This window comes from Clavelina lepadiformis, chromosome 8 (genome assembly GCF_947623445.1).
Source record: "Clavelina lepadiformis chromosome 8, kaClaLepa1.1, whole genome shotgun sequence".
NCBI lineage: Eukaryota > Metazoa > Chordata > Ascidiacea > Aplousobranchia > Clavelinidae > Clavelina > Clavelina lepadiformis.
In genome coordinates this window covers 12859353-12879358 of record NC_135247.1, presented here as the reverse complement: position 1 = coordinate 12879358, position 20006 = coordinate 12859353, and the positions used below count along the sequence as shown (strand labels likewise).

Below are 20006 nucleotides of genomic sequence, written 5' to 3'. Positions count from 1 at the left end.
TACAATTCATTGCGTATTCCTGATTATTTTTTATAAATCAAAAAGTATGAAAGCAAAACTATCAAAAACTAAATTCACATTCTCCTTCAAAAATGCGGACACACCCGAGGATGGAGTGTGTATTCCGCTTAAAAACACTGCTATAGGCGACATCATCGGGTAGCCTAAAGATGTTTGATACCATTCACAACTATACGTTGCGATTAAGCAATATCGTCGATCAGATGATTGTTGGATGACGCTCGGGCATCATTTAGTCAAGAAATTTTGTAAATTATTAATCTGCAGCGCGGTAAAACACCGCAAAGTGAACTTAGGCCTATTGTATGCGTGAAATTGTACTAACCACTACTTTCATTGATATAGGCGAGTTTTGAGACAAACCTTTGAATTAGTTTACAGTATAGTTCAGGAGTATTACTTGGTAGACTTGGATATCGATGTAATCAATCGTACAATGGACAAACATAGCGAATATGGATTGAAAGAGAATGATCACACGGTTATTGTGGAAAGAAAGTATGAAATGTTGGGGCCACTTCAAAAAGCGATTGCTCATTTGCAAACGAAGATTGAATATCACCACAAGTACAGCAAACACCTGGGCAAAGAAGTTCCTAATCTCAAAAGTAAGAATCTATCGTTTATAAAGTTCGTGGTATTGCGCTAATTGTCATAATTAGACCTTATTGCTACGGAATTCTTGTGCAGCTCTGATGATATTATACTGTAATGTTATTACGAAGTGACTATTTCACCGTTAGTAGGTCACACAGCCCGTTGTTACAGATAGGCGGTTAGGTTAGATTAGATTAGAAGAATGGGTATACAAAAAGTTGATTTTCGTTATTTAAGGTTTTATTAGAGTTAGCTTTAGATTGCAATATAGATTTAGGTAAGGTTTACGTTACTATGTTATATCATTTAACTTAGGTTAACAAGAAACTATGAAATCTAGCTTCGAACGCGTTGTTTCATCCGGTGAAATAGTGGCAGCCATGTTATTATTGTTCTATTTTGTATGTTTTCCAAAAGGCGCTTTGCAGTGCTTTGGCCTTCTTTTTCAGCAAGCGTTCCGATTTCTATTACTTCCAGATTATGTAAACTCTACCACAGCGCACAATGCGTTCTCTTTAAGTTGAGTCCAGTTTTGCAATGATATTGAAAGCATCTCTTTCGATGAGTTCTGAAAACAGAAGATGTTTCCTTGTGCATCAAAAATATAACTATTCTGAGGGACACTGTTAGTTTGGAAAAACTGCTGTGATGCTCAATTGGTCTATCAGAAGTTAACGAACACGCATATCAACGGAGTAACGATTAATAAATTAACAAATATAACCAAACCACTAGTTGGCACAGTACATTCTTATTAACAAGACGTGTGTCACTATGTACACAACGTTGCCTTCATGACTCCATATATACCCAGCATGCTATAGCGAAACTCCGTTGTTAGCTGATGTTTCAAAATCGCTTATTTTCTCAATCGGCTTCGGATACGCCGGTTGCGAGTAAGTTAGACCGTGGAACGAATTTTTGCCTTATGCAGCCCTCTTCAACAGGAATTCCGCGGTAACCCTAGTGTTCCACAAAACATTTAGACATTTTCTGTGAGCTTTAAAGTGGGTAGCAAGTCCAAAAACCAGTTGGCCTAAGTTAAACCAAAGAAGAATTAACGGTATAACAGAAACATTTTGCGTTAAATAAGCCGAAACTAGCCCAGCTGGTACTCTATTCCGGTACCGGTAACTGCGGTAAAACAAGAACGCTTTACTAGTTCAGGCGCCATATACGCTCGTAAAAAGGCCTAATTTCTTTGTTTATTTTATTATAAAATGAAATTACTAAAAATACAATTAATCGAAAAATCCCGTATTGGGCTCCCTGAAATTTGTATGTCACTTAGTTCCCCTTAGGCTATTATTTCATGATATATTTATAAAATCACATACTTCTAACTCTTGCAATAGAATGTTAAAGTCAAGATTGCAATTTTGGGCCAAAAAATTCAAATTTCATCAATTTTCACCTACAATTTAGGCTAACCGAAACAAGCGACCTGCAAGTTTCGTGGCATTTGCTAGGGTAACCGCCGAATTAAAAAACAACACCGGCTTTGCTGGTCTCTCATTGGTCTAACACACTTTTTTAACCATAACGAAAGACGTGCAACAAAACCATGGAAAACGAAAAACTTCAGCATATACGGCTCCTTATATGGACTGTTACCTGCGACATTCCTATACTAAAAATAAGCATTACCTGCAACTAATCACCTACCTATGTAGACGTATTTCATCCAAAGCGTTAAGCTAGTCTACCGCTACTATACTACGTACCATACCCAATACAAACCACAGTCATGATGCATATTGTTTTACATTGTGACGTCATACTTACCGCCATCTGCGTCATAATAACAGGCCGAATTTGCCATACAATTTTAACAGTAACTGCTTAAACAAATAGCCTACATATTATTAAAAATCAGTTCACCGGTATATTTACTGGCAACTACTCTTTCATTTAATATTAATCACGTGAAAGTACCTAGTACCGGGACTGACTGAAATTTCTTGAAAATGTAATTCGGTACAGAGATTCGGTACTTTTTCTCATAAGTATCGACTGTACCGGTGTCGGTGCTGAAAAACTACCCCGGTACAGTAATTCGGTACGATAGTACCGCGGTACTGCTAACCTATGGAAATGTTATGTTATTTCCCGTTTATTAGCACCTGCTAATAACAACTTGCTTGATTTTTTGTTCCCACCGCTCTTTTGATCAAAAATAAAATTGAGAATTGATTGAGAACAATTATATCAATAATTAATCACTAGAACGCTATCAAATGCGGCTATATTCCATAAAATTAACATATTTCAGCTCTAGTGGAGAAGTTAGCCATATACATTGTAAGTGCGATGTTTCAAGTATTATATCTAACATTCTAATTCATATCATGCGTGTCATTAGTTTATTTTAATAACTGTAGAAACAAAATGTAATGGCAACCAATCGAAAAAAGGGAAAAAAGCATGTGCCACAACCAGAAGCTCGATTATAAAACGCAGAGTAGGTCTGTAGGGGCTTGGGTGGCATTTTCTATTAACATTGCACCATTTCTTGCAGTGTGTTTTCCAACTTGTGATTGACATTTATGAACATGTTTTTCAGAAAAGCTTATTTCAACTATTGAACTACGCATGCATCTGCAGTAAGCAACTGATGCGAATCCTGTCACTCATTTAAACTCCCCATGTACCTGTTGTTATTATAAAAGCTTGCGCTTTTGTCAGCGAGCAGAGAGAGATACTTGATAGAATTACCAGAACTAGCGTCTCTCGGACTTCGTGAAAACGTTCTTTTATAAAACTTGTATAACGGTAGTTTTACAAGGTATAACTTTTCAAGACCTTGTGTGCAAACATGTACAGAATTTGTACGCCTTTTCTACTAAGCATATTCGTTGCAATTTGTAGCCAACTAACAGCCACAGTTTTAGAGTATTTTGACAGAACGCAAGAACTATAGAGTTTTAATAAAAAACTGTTTGTGCCCCAACACTTCTTGAGTTTAGTGACAACACCCTACGTATTTCAGTGTGGCTGTTACTGCTAACTCTACTTTTGCAAACAAGTTAATTTTACAACAACGAACGCAATGGCTCCAACTCAGAGCATATTTCAGCTGAAGATGATGATGATGATGACGATGATGCCACAACCCCTTCTACTTACTTTTACTATCGCAAGCTGTTCCAACTCTCCTCATGCTATCAAGACCTCTCGGCAGGGTTGCCATACCGTCCTTATTTCTAAGATTTGTCCTTATTTTAAAGGACCGTGTCTTAGAAAACATGTTTGTCCTTTTTTTTCTAAGAAATGTCCTTATTTTCACTTGCGTCCTTATTTTCGTCTTATTTTTAGGGCAAGGGTTCGTATTTTGGGCATTTTGACACCTAAGGTACACCATTTTGTACAAAAGAGATACCAAAATTAAGAACATGCAGATAGTGTCTTGTTTTTTTAGGAACATTGGTTGCTTTCTCCTGTTGTGCACTGTTTAAGGTGGTATTTGTCTTTTGTTTCCCAGTCGTCCTTATTTTTGAGTTGAGACCGATGGCAACCCTGCCTCTCGGACTGGTCGAAAAATCGTTCCTCCGAAAAGTTTATCTGACAACAAACACAACTTGTTCTGTTGTTTGCTGCTAACGTGTTTCTTTGTGTTTTCATCAGCCGCTTGGTTGAATCTTCACCGGGCTCCCAACAGTTTCTTTTATGACAAAGTTCGCATTCTCTTGGATTATATACCTTTGATGACGACATCCATTGTCTAACTATAAAACAAACACCCTCCTATATGCACAACTGCGCTGCTACCGTGTTTGTTCCAGGCCTTCATCTCAAGAAGATTCTTGCGGTTTGCACTTCACCGATTACATCCTGGAAACTATTTATCTCATTTTTTGGGAGTTATAAAAAATCGGCCAATATCTTTCGACGCACACCTACCTTACAAGCAGTAATGCTAATCTTGAAATGAAATAAAACTTACTTTATATGGCAAACTCATTATGTCTAACCCTGTTGCATATTCTACTCGAAATGCTTTTCACTACAAGTGGGTTTGGCCAACTTCTGCTTTCGGGAGAGCTACAAACAATTTTCTGTTTCACATTACCATTCACTATAATTACGCCACTGACACATGGACATTTTCTCTTGGATCTATTGCATTGTGCGCAATCAAGCGAGGATATTGTTTAATGGGTAATTGTTTGTTTTATATGGCGAATCCCTTCGCATATCAACTGCCTTCCAAACATGCCTTTTGTCTCGCATGAGATGCTACTCCATGGCAATTCCACGCAGTGGTGGCCTTAGTTTCGGGGAACCCGAGGCGAGGAATGACCTCTTAAGTTTGTGTGCTCACGCTTGTATGCGTTTCGCTTGGGGCGCGTCTTAAGTGTGTGGGCTCTCTAAAGTTACGGGAGACGTAACAATCTATCCTAGGATGGTCTGGGGCATGCTCCCCCTGAGCATTTTGAATTTATATGGATTAAAATGCACAAATATTTGCTTTTCTTTCAGATAAAAAGAAACAAACTGCCAGAAATTGTTTTGTACATTTCTTCTCAGTTTTTTGTTCTATGGCCCCCAAATTTCACATCCTTCATTTGTTTCTTTTTATCGAGCGCTTATTACCTCCGAGATTTGACAGCAGAGAACAAAACTTGTTTCGTCTTGGCATGATGCTTTAAATCACGTGGCCTTTTAAGCATCAAGCTATATGACAGTGATCTCATAGCAGGAGGGGACCAATTTACTCAAAGGCTCGATTTACAAAGATTTAACCTATTCTAAATACAGTTCACACAGCAGTTAATTAGCATTAACGAACGAATGAAAGCAGTCCAGAAAAACTGTGAATATAATAAACAATAATACTCGTTTGCAATGTTTGTTCTTTCAGACTGCGTATACACAAACAGGGAGGGACGTTTGGAGGGAGGCCTCGCTCGCCTCACTCTAAACTCTAAAGCCAATATTGACTCTATGTCTTTAGATAGAGTTTTTTACCTGACCACGGGATCTCGATGCTGAATTGAAGAAAATGCACCACACGTGCGAAACACTGTTATGGAAATTACATTCACTGCGACTACAACAACTTTATCTTTCGCTACCACATGGCACTAATGTTCAAAGCTCGACAAACTTGCTCCTTTTCGTCCTAACCTGCCAAAGCGTGTATCTTCTCAAACGCCACACTCTAAATTCTCGCGTCTTCATGCAACTTTTGACACGCAATAAGACGATCTTATTTCAGAAGTTCTCACTACTTTCAACAAAGAGAACTAATTCTTACATTGCCAGCTCACGAAATGATCGGCATGCTCTACAAAGCAGTTGGAAAGATTTTCCCAACTTAGATACTTAACACCACTCTTTTACATCAAACCATGGGCTGTAGCCTATTTGTAGCCAACTAACAGCCACAGTGTTAGAGTATTTTAACAGCACGCACGAGCTATAGAGTTATACTTCTTTAGCAGGTTATTTTAATGAAAAAACCGTTTGTGCCCCAACGCTCAGCTCTTCAGGTCGATCGCGACAGTTAAAATTTTTTAACACGACTAATCATTCGTTTTTCGAATTGTAAAATTGGTTTTTCTTTAACTTTAGCGATAATATAAGAAATCGAATGTTTATAAGTCCCACTCCTTCCATCAAGTGTTTTTTAAGTAATCCACAAGCATCGTCACAACATGCTGTGTTGCAATTGAAAAGTATCAAGACGATTTTGACAAACAAAATGCTGGCCAATGTAAATTTTTGCCTTAGTTGGGATACAACTAAATCTGGTTGGTAACTGCATTTACTTATAGTGCACGCTTAGCTGCAGTTCAGTACTGTATTAGGTGATTTCAGAATAGCAGTGTAATTTGCGTTGGGCAGTCTAATTACCATGTTTGCTTTTCCTACTGCTGTAGTTATACTTTTTTTTAACTTTTATTGATAGAGATTATGAAATTTATTGCCGAAAAGTCTCGCTGGGTAAGTCAAAAAGATTGGATTTTTATACAAGAAATGGTTGATAAGCTATTGAAGAAAAGTATAACTCGGCCATGTTTTTCGCCATGGCTTGCCCAAGCCTTTGAGTTTTTAAGAAAAAGCAGATCGTTACGAGAGGCATTTTGCGGAGGATTTTGAAGAAAAATGGTGGCCAGTAGTACCTTTGAGCCATGGAGGCTCATGGGTACCCCATATTGTAGCCTTAAGCTTAATATATATTTCTACACACCTTACTCTTTATCTCTCCTATAAATGAGGATATTACATGCGTCGTAAAACATGAAATCCTTAAATATACTATGGTTGCCACCAGGCATAATAATCATCAAACATAAGGCACTACTGGTGAATACAGAACTTTTTTGTCTGCCGACGTTTCATTAACCTGAATGGGTTAATGGGTGAATTCTGTATATTGCGCACGATACATGCAAGAACACAGAGTGGTAAGAAAATAGTTACCCTTTTTCCACTCACACTTAACCAGACAACACAATGTAGTGTTTTTGGAGTGGGAATGGTAGCCTATGCTCAATTTTGCTTTCGAAAACATTAACAACTTCTGTCTCCGTTCCTCTACTACTTGTAGAAGATTCTCCTTTATTCGAAGACTTTTAGTTACCTGATAAGTCAAGTTTTTCATAAGCTTTACTTTTCTTTCCGCTACATTGATCACAACTTTCAGCAAGCATACAAAATATTACCTAGATGGACCGATCAGGAAGAACTTCATTCCGCCACTAGTTTGCCCAGCCATTCATGTATCAGACTTGAACAATAAAACATAAAACACGTGTCTGGTCCAATAAAATCTGCACGTGTTGTGGTATTCCTTATTCTTTTCGTCATGACAGGTATTCTGCGTCAGAACTCATTCAATTTATACAAAGAAAAGAGCTCTTTTGCTATATTTTGTTCAATGTGATAAGTAAAAAATCACTGAGAATCATAGACTTTGCCAAAGGTTTATAAATCAGGATTAAGTTCACCATTCTCACTCTAAAAGGCATTGCGTTCTTGGGTTAACTTTGAGAGAAAACATTCTAACCATTTTCTTACTTCCCTGTGTTCTTGCATGTATCGTGTGTTTGCGTCCCCTTTTCGATAGTTGCGTACGTGTTAAATGATACCTATCATTCGTGGTAGTCGCGAGAAACGAAACAGTGGCAGGCTGCTAAAATTGAAAGTGGAAGTAGTGACAGACGTGGTTTTGATTCATTATCATCATCGTTGTTGTTTCGTTTGCAATCATTTGCGTGAAATATAAATATAACAAGCAGTCTTGTGCAGTTTATGAAGAATGATTTTTCACTTTAGAAATGCGTAATTTTACGCAATTGTTTACTGAGTGGGGTGATGAAATGGATCTACTTGTTTTTTTTCTCTTAAATTTAGGTCACAGCTAAAAAAGTTGACAAGCACAGGTTCATGTGAAGAAGAGGCAATAGGATGCCACTAAGTCTTTCGAGTTAATTATTACCCGTGTCTCCAATTAACCAAGTCTGTCGTCTGATATAGGCTACTTATGTTTGCAGTCGAAAGACTGCCGAATGTTTTAAGAGTGTGCGATGAGGACTTGATATGTCTGTTTAAAAGTTTACTTTAATTTTTATATTAAGATGACTATTTTCTTCTATTCTGTGACTCGCATCTATCTACCTATTCTCAGAAGGGAACGAACTCAGTCTGGAAATCTCTAGACATTCGCCAATTTAGAACAGACAATTAATTATTAATAGAAATATGTATTATTATTACGGGCAAAGTTTATATTTACAGGTTAACAAGAAGATAACCTCATGCTTAAACAACGCCTCAGTTAATACCTAACAGACATCTAGAATGATTACATTTAGCATACAACAGTTAAGTCCAATTAACTAGAGGTTATAGGATGTCCACTACAACACTCCACCAGTCCTTTTCTTGACCTCAACAACTTTACTTTTTGAAGTGGAAAACGGTTACATATATGAAGCTTGGCAGAACATAAAGAAACAAAGATCTAAATTCAAAAAATATAAATTGTACCCAGGAAGTGGTGTAATAAAAGTGTTAATACAGCGCACTTTGCTGTTTAGCCAATGGGGCATAAGTAAATAAGTTTATTATATCCTTTATAAGTTGCGCATTAATTTTTATCTCTAAGATAGATTATATTATTGTTTCTCTAAGTCATTTTCATAAGTCAAAAACGGCATTCACAAGTTGTCAGTACACAGTCATAGAAACATCAAGTTCGGTTGAATAGTTGTATTATTTCTCTTGGTTAGTATCTCTAACGCTTCTTCAAAAGTCATAAAACCTGTTATGTAATTGTCAGAAGCAAGGTCATAAAATCATTAAGTCGTCCGACGTCACTTTTCGGCAGAACGAAACAGTGACTATCAGATTCTACCATCTGGTTTCATTTGACATTAATTCTTACGCCTGAAATTTCAGATATTATATACTTTGTAACTAAAAATGTGTTTCAGAAGATATCTTTGCATACAGGATAAAAGCGTTGATGACAAAAGATGTTGTTATCTACTTTAAATATACTAAAGGGAATATAAAAAAGAGTGACTATTTTACCGAAAGTACAGTAGGTCACGCTGCCCATAGAGATAGGCGGTTAGGTTAGGAGAATTGGTATTCAAAAACTTGATTTAAGTACAGTAATATAAACTTTAATTAAAGTTAGATATAGATTAGAAGGTAGATTTAGGTTAGGCTTAGGTTACTATGTTATAACATTTAAGTTAGGTCAACAAGAAACTGTGAAAAGAGCTTTGAACGCACGTTTTTTTCCTGTGAAATAGCGGCAGCCATAAAAGTCATCCTTTAAAATGGTGAAATCTAGCAATTGGTGACCATCATGGTAAATGTATTAAAAGTCATGCCTTAATGTATAGGATGTAGCAGATAAATTGCGTTACTATAATTTATCTTTTCTTCTAGACAAAAACTTTCTGTGGCTTCAAGAGCAAAACCTCTACTACACGAATATGCCCTGTAATACGAATTTCAGAGACATGACATCACCACAGTCTGACTCAAGATTACTTGCCTACGTGACTAAGTTTAAAAAAATATTGTACCCATTTGTGTTAGCAATTTGTCTGTTAAGCTTACTTTTATTTAGACTTGTCATGAAAATTCAGTTAAAATCTGCAGTTCGCCACCAATCGCATATCCAACGAATCGACGATTTTCGTCTGTAGGGTTGCGGTCTGTACAATTGTGGCAACGCAAATTCAGTGAAAGCAACCAACCATGCGTAACTTCTTTCACGTGGTATTGCTTGGTTACGGTTGGTTAGCTCTTTTGTAAAAGAATGTTTTCTTCAAGCGTCCGTAATTTTGCTACTAAGCCATTTAAATCTCAGTACAGTATTTCATCAGTGCAGGTGTTTAGCGGCGGGATAGGCTTGTTTTGTGACGTGGTCAGTCATGTGTGAAGGATTTAATTTCTAAAAAGTTTATATGTTGTTGTCATACTCGGCTGTAGAGTTGCCCTGTGAACATAACAACTGTAAAGACAACAGTAGTTACGGAATATGTGGTATGTTTTCTGTTTATTTCTAACCTCTTGTTGCGTTGTAAAAACTGAATTTTCAGCTAATTTTAATGGTTTGCATACAAATGTTTAAGCCAATGATAGTTGTAGCAGAACAGCAGGAAATATTCGGTTTGGTGATATGTAGATTGTAAAATGTCAATATTACTTTTTTTCATATTCTTTGGATATCGAATATACCCTTGTATTGCATTTTTATTCTTTGGTTTTCAGTATCCACAACGCTCTATGACAATCAGTAATTTGCCCTCAAGCGTTTTGTTCGCTAATCGAATTAGACAACCTAATTCAGTTGTTTCAATAATTTTTTGCTTGACTTGTTTGAGCAAGCTATTATGTATAATGAATTATCTTGTAGTTGTGCAGTAGCTCTTAAAAGACACCCTTAACAGTTTCTCTACAAATGTGGATTGAAGATTTAGCAAGAACTAAATACTTTGTCGCAGGAATGGCTAAGTTGATTTCAGCAGACCTAGCTTACAAATCCAAAACTGAAAAAGGTTGGCCTTTGGATCTAAGAAAGATTAAGCACTAGTAGAAAAGACATTTTGAGTTGAAGGCAGTTGTCAGCACACGCAGTGTAGGCTATAATATACCAACTATACGAAACTGTAGTGTAGTACAAATAAGAAAATGAATCGAAATTGAGCCTTGGACAATTCGTATCTGGTAAACTGTAGTTAATCGGGTTTAAGTTGACGTTGTTACAATTTATATTGACTTACTGCCATATGAAATAGGTTGTCACTATTTTAGCAGATTGTCGTACATTTGAAGCTATTTTTCATATGTTTCCTATAAACCTAACTTAACTCTTCCTTATAATCTACATCTAACATCAATTAAACCGTAATTAGCGTAATTTCTACTTTTTACTTGCCAAGTTTCCTAATCCAACAGCTTATATTTAACAACAGACTGCGTGACTTATACTTACCGTAAAATAGCCCATACTCACTTCGTAAGAAATCTAATTATAATCAATGATATTACGTTGTTTTAACGTTGATGTTGTTTTTACACTGACGAGCCACGTGTACTAACCTAGCTTATAACTGGTATAGCCTATAATCCTTACGAACGGAAATTACTTTTTGAGTGACCTATTTTTTCATGTTTGAATAGAGCAAGCTGTCGGTGAAATAGTCACTTCCATCTGTTACTGAGATCGGCAGTCGCGACAAACACAGATCTGCTACTACGCATATTTGCTGTTGTAATGACGTTTGGTATGGTATATCTATTGTGGGGGCTGCATAATCCTACAGCAATGGTTTTCAAACTTTTTTCTTCAGGCCTCACTTCAGAAGTTCAGAAGTTCAGATATTTTAATTTTTTGTCGATTTTTTTACTGAGAAGGAACGAATACAATATATAAACGGAATAGACATGAATTACAAAAGAATGCTAAGAAACAGCATTGGGAGGAACGAAGCAAAAGTGAATCAAAGCATGATAAAAAGCGCGAACTAGCTCTCTCTCTTTAAGAAAAACTCTGTTTATTCTGAGACTTCTCCACCTCACTTGCCACTGTTTCGCGTGACCGTTTGGGAACCACTGTCCTTTACCAATAATCGGTATTTGTATTGATATTGAGTGAATTTAAATGAAGCGAAACACCCTTGCAAATGTTTTTGGAAAACCTGCAAACGACCTCAATCATTAATAATTAAGCTATTTAAAAGAAATTTATATATAAGTCACTGTCAGACCCAATTGCATTATTTATCGCCGAAGACTGCTTTGATGTTTCAGGAGGACTGTAGTGTACCGTATAGGTAGACTTAACTTTCACTATATCTAAAGCTGTTGCCTAGAACCCACGTTTCTGAATCGTGATAAAAACTTCACATAAACTGTGAAGCTTTGCGCAACTCAGTCAACTGCCACGTCTGCATAAAATTAAAATAGGTTGTTCTTCCAAGAATCATATGCTACATGTTGATTTGGGTAAAGCCTAAAAATGTCGATAGTTTACAGTAGCAACGTTAGCGCGTTTGAAAAATTAGTAATCACCAGGGGTGCAGTGCCAATTTCATAGATGCGGGAGCTCTTCAGAGCCTGACAAAGGCTTGCCATTTCCAATACTGCGCCTACATATGCCGCATTTCGTGTTTGCATTCACTAATTTTGATCATGAAATAAATGCAAGTTTCAAGCAAATAAAGAAAAAAAATTCACGTATTTCATCAATTATTTATTATCGATGTTAGAACTGCCCAGTGTTTACGAAATATCAGCAATGTACTCGGTAAAAGTGAAAGAACAAAAAGTAAACAAATTACACAGTTAGTACGCATGGTGAACCTCAAGGGACCTGGGACGGTTTGAACTTCACCATCTAGCTTTCTTTTTCAAACAAAATTATTGCAGAGAAATGCGATACTTCTCCTTGTTATCATAGTAGACGTAATGAACTTTGCCTCAAAGAAGATTTAATTATTACCCAATGTTTGTAGACAGTGACAAAAATACATAAATTTTACATATTACTTTTACCCTTGAGGAAATAACGTCGAATACGAATGTCTATTCGTCGCAGATTTAATTTTATTAAACTACAGATGTATAATTCATTAGAATATCCGAAAAATTCTGGTCACAAGAGAAGATCGTTGCCAAGACGTCACACCTTAACTGGAATGCACCATGCACCTATTCTGAACGTACGTCATCTTGAACTATTTCTAATTATTTAGTTTATTCCTGCAGGGACAGCCTTTTTCCCAACCTTTATATTATCTAATTCATAAAGTGGTGTCGGGAGTGAAAAGCGAGATTTTAGTTTTTTTTTTTTCTGGAATAACTAATTTCCAAAACGCTACAAGTGTGGCAGTAAAAGATTGTGATCATTTCAACAGAAAAATAAAGATATCGAAAGTTGCTCTTCTGGTGATGAGGAAAATGCAGCGACCCCTAGTGGATTTCCAGAATTTTATTTACACTCGCGGGATGGAATCATATCTCCCTCCGAAGCAGAACGTAAACGCTCCGCTTTTTTTCGGTATCTTGAGTGCAAATATCCCCAACATGCCAAAGTAATTTCTGAAAACGTTCGTGACTATGTAAGTATGATGATAGCGTTTAGTGTATTACAAATTTTTTGAGTATAGATATATTGATGTTATATGACTATGGCATATTCCGTTAAATTTAACTGCCTTGTATGAAGTGACAAACAACACTTTTATTGGGTAGCAGTTTGGGCTAAATTGTTGTACTGCAAAGAGTAATTGGATTATGACAACATATCGTTCTTAACTTGTGTTTATCCATATTACTGTAATACAAAAATGCCATTGAACCTCTTACCGCCTTTTTGCCCTTCCAGTATCTTAGTCGTTATAGCGGCATATTTCTCTAAAGTTACTACTCTAAACATCTCATCTTTTGAACTACCAATTTCCACTGCTAAAATTAATAACAACAATAACTCTCACAGTAGGTTTTATTCCGTTTTCTAAATTCCCGGCCCAACTTGGCTGATGACAGCGGGAGACTTAGCCGCGTAATGGAAGCAAATGTCCGTTTAAGTGCCTATTTGATATATTCTGATGAATTCATTGAGAATTTTACCACGTAAGACGCGAAGTATGCGTTAACAAACAGAATTTCCCCGTTATTTCTATTGCTATTACAACCAAGGCAAGTGTTATTTTTATAAAGATCTGACAAGCGTTAAAACTTGTTTGTGTCTTACATAATACACTGTGCTTAGTTTCATTTTGGGCTGTTAGCTTCGACTTTAGTTAAATTTTGTCCTTTGATGTTGCTTGCTGGCTTTTGTAGTTTGACCGGATGAACTAAATTCCATTTTTTTAGTTGAGAACTAGCGTAGGCTTATCGTCCTAATCGTAAATGTTTGCATTTGATACGTAAATCCAAATTACAGTATACTTGAATGTATTACTACTACGGAACAGTCTTATGGATGACAATTGCTAAATGTTATTCATGTTCAGTATGTTCTTTATTGTCGCATGTGGCCTTCCTTTTATTTTTATCTTTAAACTACCATAAGGATTGTAGAAATAAATGTTCTTTTTGACGGGAGGAAATTTCTGTTTTCTGATTGCGGATCTGGCGCATACTCTTGTGTTTAATTTTGCTATCTATAGTGTCTTTTGTAATAGAATAGAATTTGATCAAAGCAACCCAAAGTAACTGGATTATTTGCACTTGAGTTGGTTTTCTTGTTTATCGCCAATTCGACTAGGTCAGCCTGGATCAGTAAACTTATTCTAACAAGTTACTTAACTTTAACATATCACTACGGACAATGACGTAAGCGGCGCCTACCGTAAGTTCACTGGTGCGTATCACTTGCTAAGAAAAAGGGTACTTCTCACTTACGGCTTACAGCAACAGATCCATTTGCTTGAAAAGAAGTTGAATACGAGCGTGATTTGTTTTGTTGGTGACGTTTTGGATTTGAAAATACGAGCATATTATGTAAATCGTCTTACTATATAGTTTTAAAGCTTTGTTGTATATTTATAACAACAAGTCTTAAAACTGTGTGCGTAAAGTCATTTAGAAATATATGAAAATTGTTAAGTAAACTGATGAATAGTCGATCAGAGGAAGGCGTTACTTATTTACATGATTGTACAGCAATTCAGCCAACCAGGTTTACGTCTATGTAGTGTAGTTTATGCAAGATTTCAAACTAGACGGAAGCCTTTTGTACAACATCTTATTTGTGCAATTGTGTTCACCAGGTTCCATCGCTAAAGTGTTCTGTAAATATTAACAGGGACTCGTTTGTAAATAAAAAAAAACAAAACAAGTAGTATCATCCCCGGAATAAGTTCAACATGACATGAGTAATTAAACTAATATCCATCAGAGTTACATTCGATCAAAGTAATAAGTGCTTGTATTCTTTCCGTACTTACCTAATACGTTCTTGGTTTTATTCCATCTTTGGCTGATCTCATTTCAATATTTTTGAGTTTATTTCCCAGTTGGGTCCAGTATACAAGTGCGCAACCACAGGATGCCTTTGTATACTAGACGCCAGTGACTCCAATTGTGACGTCGTCTGGTTGTGCACTTGTATACTAGACCCTCCCCGTTGTTCTTATTTGATAAAATTACTATCGGAGCCCCTGTATATGGCCTGCTTCAGAACAGCATTACTTGGCAGCTATATTGTATGCATTATTACTTTACTGTAGATTGTCAGCTACTCAGTTTGTTGTCTATTTCATGCGTATTAATTTGACACAAGATTAGAATTTGCAGTAAACTATCAGGGAACCTTTCGGATAGCTTTCTTTTTCTATGTAATAATCGCATGGGTTCCATATGGCTATATATTTCAGGTAGTGTAAGTAAACAAGTTTATGATAAAGCTTTTGTGTATATACTTTTGGTTTGTTTGAAACATAAATCATCACCGGTAACTGCATGGAGTGACAATAACCAACGAAACACTAAGCAGGTGTGCTTGTGATATAATCTGCCGCTCTTGCTGATCATTAGGGTAAGAATATCTTTATGGTGTGGTGATTTATTACAGTTAGCTTGAGCAATAAAATTGTAAGCTTTATATGGTTTCTGAGAAAAGAGAACCCGTCAACTAGGCTATAACAGACGACATAAAATTCATTCCTTCTTTGATATATCGAAAAGAAGTTTATAACCATTACCCTGCCTGATAATTTGGTTTTTCAAAACCTTTTAGTTCAATAACTTTTATTAGACTCATGACCTCCTTTACATCTATGTAACTGAATACTGTGATAATTCTCAGATAAAACAGTATTTCTGTAATGTATTAGCATGATCTATGAATAATTAAAATCATCTAAATCTCGGTAGGGTTTGCGTTGCTCATAGATGGAGGGAGAAAGCACGTTAGTCGTATCGTTTAAAGAGCTTCAATTTTTAACAGAACTTTCTTTTCTTCACAAATTTCTGTAAAAGCTTGCTCTTGATCATGACGTTCAACTTTGTATTTTTCAAATGCAAATATATTTTCTACACCAAGAACGTCGGCAATGTAATGGATATAAGAAATAATGAAAATGATTTACCTTTCAACTGAGGAAATAATAAATTAAAAGAAGACTAAAATTTATGTAGAATACATTTTCTTTATAATACTTTGAAGCATATGTCATGATACTGCAGCCAAATGTTGTGTATAGCCTGAAGGTGTCGAACTCGCCGCGAGACGCTGAAGGGTATTTGCACTTCATCTCCCAATGTCTGGTTTCATGTTTTAGCCTTCTAGAAAACACACCTTTTGTCAGACATCTCTGTGTACTTAACTACTCGTACCTATACTATCCACTTTGGTTTGTTTCTGTGACATGGTATACCGTTACTTGAAAATATTTGCGAAAAAAAAAACATCGTTTGCTGTATGTCGATGGCCGCGGATACACGATGGTAATGTCGTATTAGACGTCACCAAATGGAAGCATATAGTGGTCTTTTATAGGTAAAGTTGTTATACTGTTTCTGTATATTGCGTTATAGTACAGTACGTTGTAGTAAACGTGAAGCGTTAGTGATTAGTTCATTAGATCTCGAAAAAAAATTGTAAAAAGCAAATTGCTCGGAACCGATGCACTGCGGATTTTCCAAATATCGTTACATTTTTATTTGATTTTACCAGACATTTGACATATTTGACTTTAACAAAATGGATTGATTAGGTTAGGACGTTAGGTTATGAATATGCTAGCGATCTGCAGTCATATCTCGCCGTTCGATTTATTATACGTGAGCATATGTAAGGTGCTTCTCAATCTCTGGGTGGCGACTAAGAATTGGGTTGCCGAATGATTTGGTTAGGGCTAGGCCATCAGGATTGGACTCGTAAGTCATGTTTTAACGACCAAAATTATGGTATATATACCGGTAGTAATATATAGAATATATGCAGTTATCATATAGCACGAAAACTATTACGTATGAGGTAAAGATTAAACAGTAGTGTGTGCGTCTTTTGTTCATAATTATTACGTAATAAGAGAATATCTCACGTAGTGGTGGCTAGTAACAAAACGGTAACAGGCTACTAAGTAAAAGTCAAAACGATTCCCGCCGTAACATGTCTAGAACTCTAGGCCGTCGCTACATTGAGGAATATGAGGCAATTGCCTTTAAATCAGGACACATTAAAAGCCTGAAAGGCTGAAGGGGCTGAAATTAAAAACGGTGTTTCCCAATCAGGCCTATTTTCTTCGTTTCAGCCCTTTCAGGATTTTTGTGAGATCCTATAAATCTTCTGGAATTCTAGTGCTAAACATTTATACTTTTGTAGTGTTAAACTACATTAAATAACATATTTAACCGGATTCGTACTTGACATATTTTTCTTGGTAAAAGTTTTACCCTGACCAAGGGCCTTGGTGGTGATTTACTATCATCGTTGGTGTTTCGTTCGCGACCAATTGCCTCAGCAAAATTGCAAGAAATAAGCAGTTACCGGTTAATATAACAACTCACCAAACATAGAAATTGTTGAAATCTGATATGCATAGCACAAGCATACCAAAAATATTTTAATGAAGATACCCGACGTTTCAAAAGCTGATTAGAAATGGGCTTAAGAAAAGATACTTTCTTTTCGTGAAGTTGTGTACGTTGATGCTTTTTTTAAGCAATGATAACTTATTGTACTTACGAAATGTAAAATGTTATATGCAATTGTTTAATAAGTGTTGTGATGAAGTTAGTTGCGAATATTCTTTATTCTTAGATTTTGGTCTTTGTTACAAAAGGTTGAAAAGCACTGATATAGACTGTTATAACGGCAGTAATACAACGTCCGCTGATAACAGTTTTGTGGCAAATGTTTCAACGTTTATATTGTTTTCTTCTTATTCTGTTTGTTTGAGTCTTTGGGTCACTTTAATTTCTGCTTTGACTATAAAGTCGTTACCTTGAGCAGTATTTCACATAATTCGCTTGACACAAAAGTTTTCTTTGATTACTGCTTTCACGTCGAACAGTGGCGTGACAAAGTATCACAAGCACTTGCTAGTCGCTTTTCTGGCCCTTTCAACAAGGGTTCGATTCATTTTTTTCGAAAATGGTTTTATGTTGTTCTTGCCATTTTGGCGGGATCATTGTAAGCGTAAAATCCATGGGTTAACCGATGACGTAATAGCCTTGAGTCAAAACTTAACCGCGTCCGCCGGTGTGGCTCGTTGTTACTTTTTCTGAGAAAACAAGGAGTTGCGACAGAGGCTAAAATTACAGTAGTTGGCTTTAAAGAATCAAGGCATAATAATGTTGAATTGTTTGATGTATCTCCTATCTTAACATAAACAATTTATCATTTAAAATTTAATCACAACTACTAGGTTTACGAAATAAACCAATCCAAGACATGTATCATAAATGCAAAATCACAGAAACATAACTTTTTCTACGAAACTTCATTGTTAAATGTGTGTGTGCGTGTGTTATTTTGCATGGCTTCTGCATTAACCATAACGCTGTCATACTTTTCAGGAAGAAGATTTAGGTCGTACTAGATTCAGTTACGCTGCTGAGAGTTCTTTTCACAACTCTGCACTTACGTCATCATCGAACGATAGCGAAGTAGTGCGATACGGCAGCTTGTCACGTGGCAACAGATTACGTTCAAGTCTTCCAATCATAAGAAGTCGAAGCAGAAGCAGGGAAAGCCCACTAGGTAGGGTAACACTCCTTAACCTAGGAGATTCATGTTATTCTGAAGTTTATCCCATGTGAAGCTATATATTGATACTTGTATTTCTTATTAACCCTGTAGGCAAAATTTATCATACAGTCTATCTAAACCTTAGATTTATATTGTTCATCCAAAGAGTTGGTCTGTAAAAACACCTATTTCATCTGGTGGCAAAATGTCGTCGCCGAAAACCTTCAGGCGTTCTTTTCTCGCGCTTTCTTTCTCGCTTTGCACCTGTTCGCTTTTTTGCTATCCTTGTCAGTTTTGTTACTTGTATAATTTCTAGTTTTCTGAAAGGATCTTATATTGACTTACTGCTTTGGCCCCAAATACGGTAATTCGGCAATCCTTTGGCCGGAATAATGCAAGTTAGGCAAAATGAATTATCCCTGCTGGAGTACGGCAATTTATTGAATGTTATTCAATACCATACACAACACAAATTCAATCTCTTTAAATTATCCTAAAATATCTACATTTTCGTAAAACGTTGCTATTGACGTAGCTAACTCTTGCGTTGCGGAATTGTTCCGGTCTACTTCACAAATATGTACACAGTTTCTTTTGCGTAAGCCCATTTGTTATTTTGTTATAGTTTATAAATATGATTTTAGATACTTTTGTGTGTTTGCGTGCTGATTCTTACGGGTGCTTAACTAGAGTTAGATATCTCTCAAACCGAATTACCTTACTCATTTACTTAAATACCTACGGTGCGCCTCTATTTGCAAAATAACCTGCGTTTGCTTGGATTTAGCGTTATCATTGTTACCGTTTGTAAACCTCCAACAATACGGCATTTCTTTAACTTCACGTCTGTGAAGCCATCTTTTAATCACGGTTACAGTATACAGTATAAGCTAATGTCAAAAAAGCTTAAGGTATTTCAACGTTTGAAACTAGACTTTCAGTGTGCTTAGTCTTCCATATTAGGCCTACATGGTAATAACATGTCACCAACAAGTTATACACTTCAACAAAAATAAGGATCGAAACATTTGCCTTGTATTTCTGGAGTAGGCTACATTTCATGGAACATTCACGTTTCAGCACTATTATAAGTTATTTGGTATAGTCAGACGTCTATTTCCTGAAAGCACGGCCTTGCCTTTAACGAATATGATTTATATCCGCCAATATACTTATTTCTAACGCTAATCTTAGAAGATTTGTATATCATACTTTG

General features: G+C 36.3%; 1 protein-coding gene across 6 annotated transcripts in view; it reads left to right on the top strand.

The window, feature by feature from the left end:
* The first annotated feature begins 402 nt into the window (after positions 1-402).
* Positions 403-20006, top strand: part of LOC143469837 (uncharacterized) — a 41691-nt gene continuing 22087 nt past the window's right edge. Inside the window, exons 1-4 of one of the 6 annotated variants that reach the window (XM_076967683.1) lie at positions 403-629; positions 12724-12809; positions 13005-13208; positions 18619-18802. In XM_076967683.1, coding sequence (XP_076823798.1) covers positions 458-629; positions 12724-12809; positions 13005-13208; positions 18619-18802 — 646 coding nt within the window. In that variant the 5' untranslated portion in view covers positions 403-457. Of the gene's footprint in view, positions 630-9712; positions 10129-12653; positions 12810-13004; positions 13209-15454; positions 15632-18618; positions 18803-20006 lie in introns of those variants that run through there. The other 5 variants (XM_076967681.1, XM_076967682.1, XM_076967684.1 and 2 more) reach the window with 5 other exon arrangements.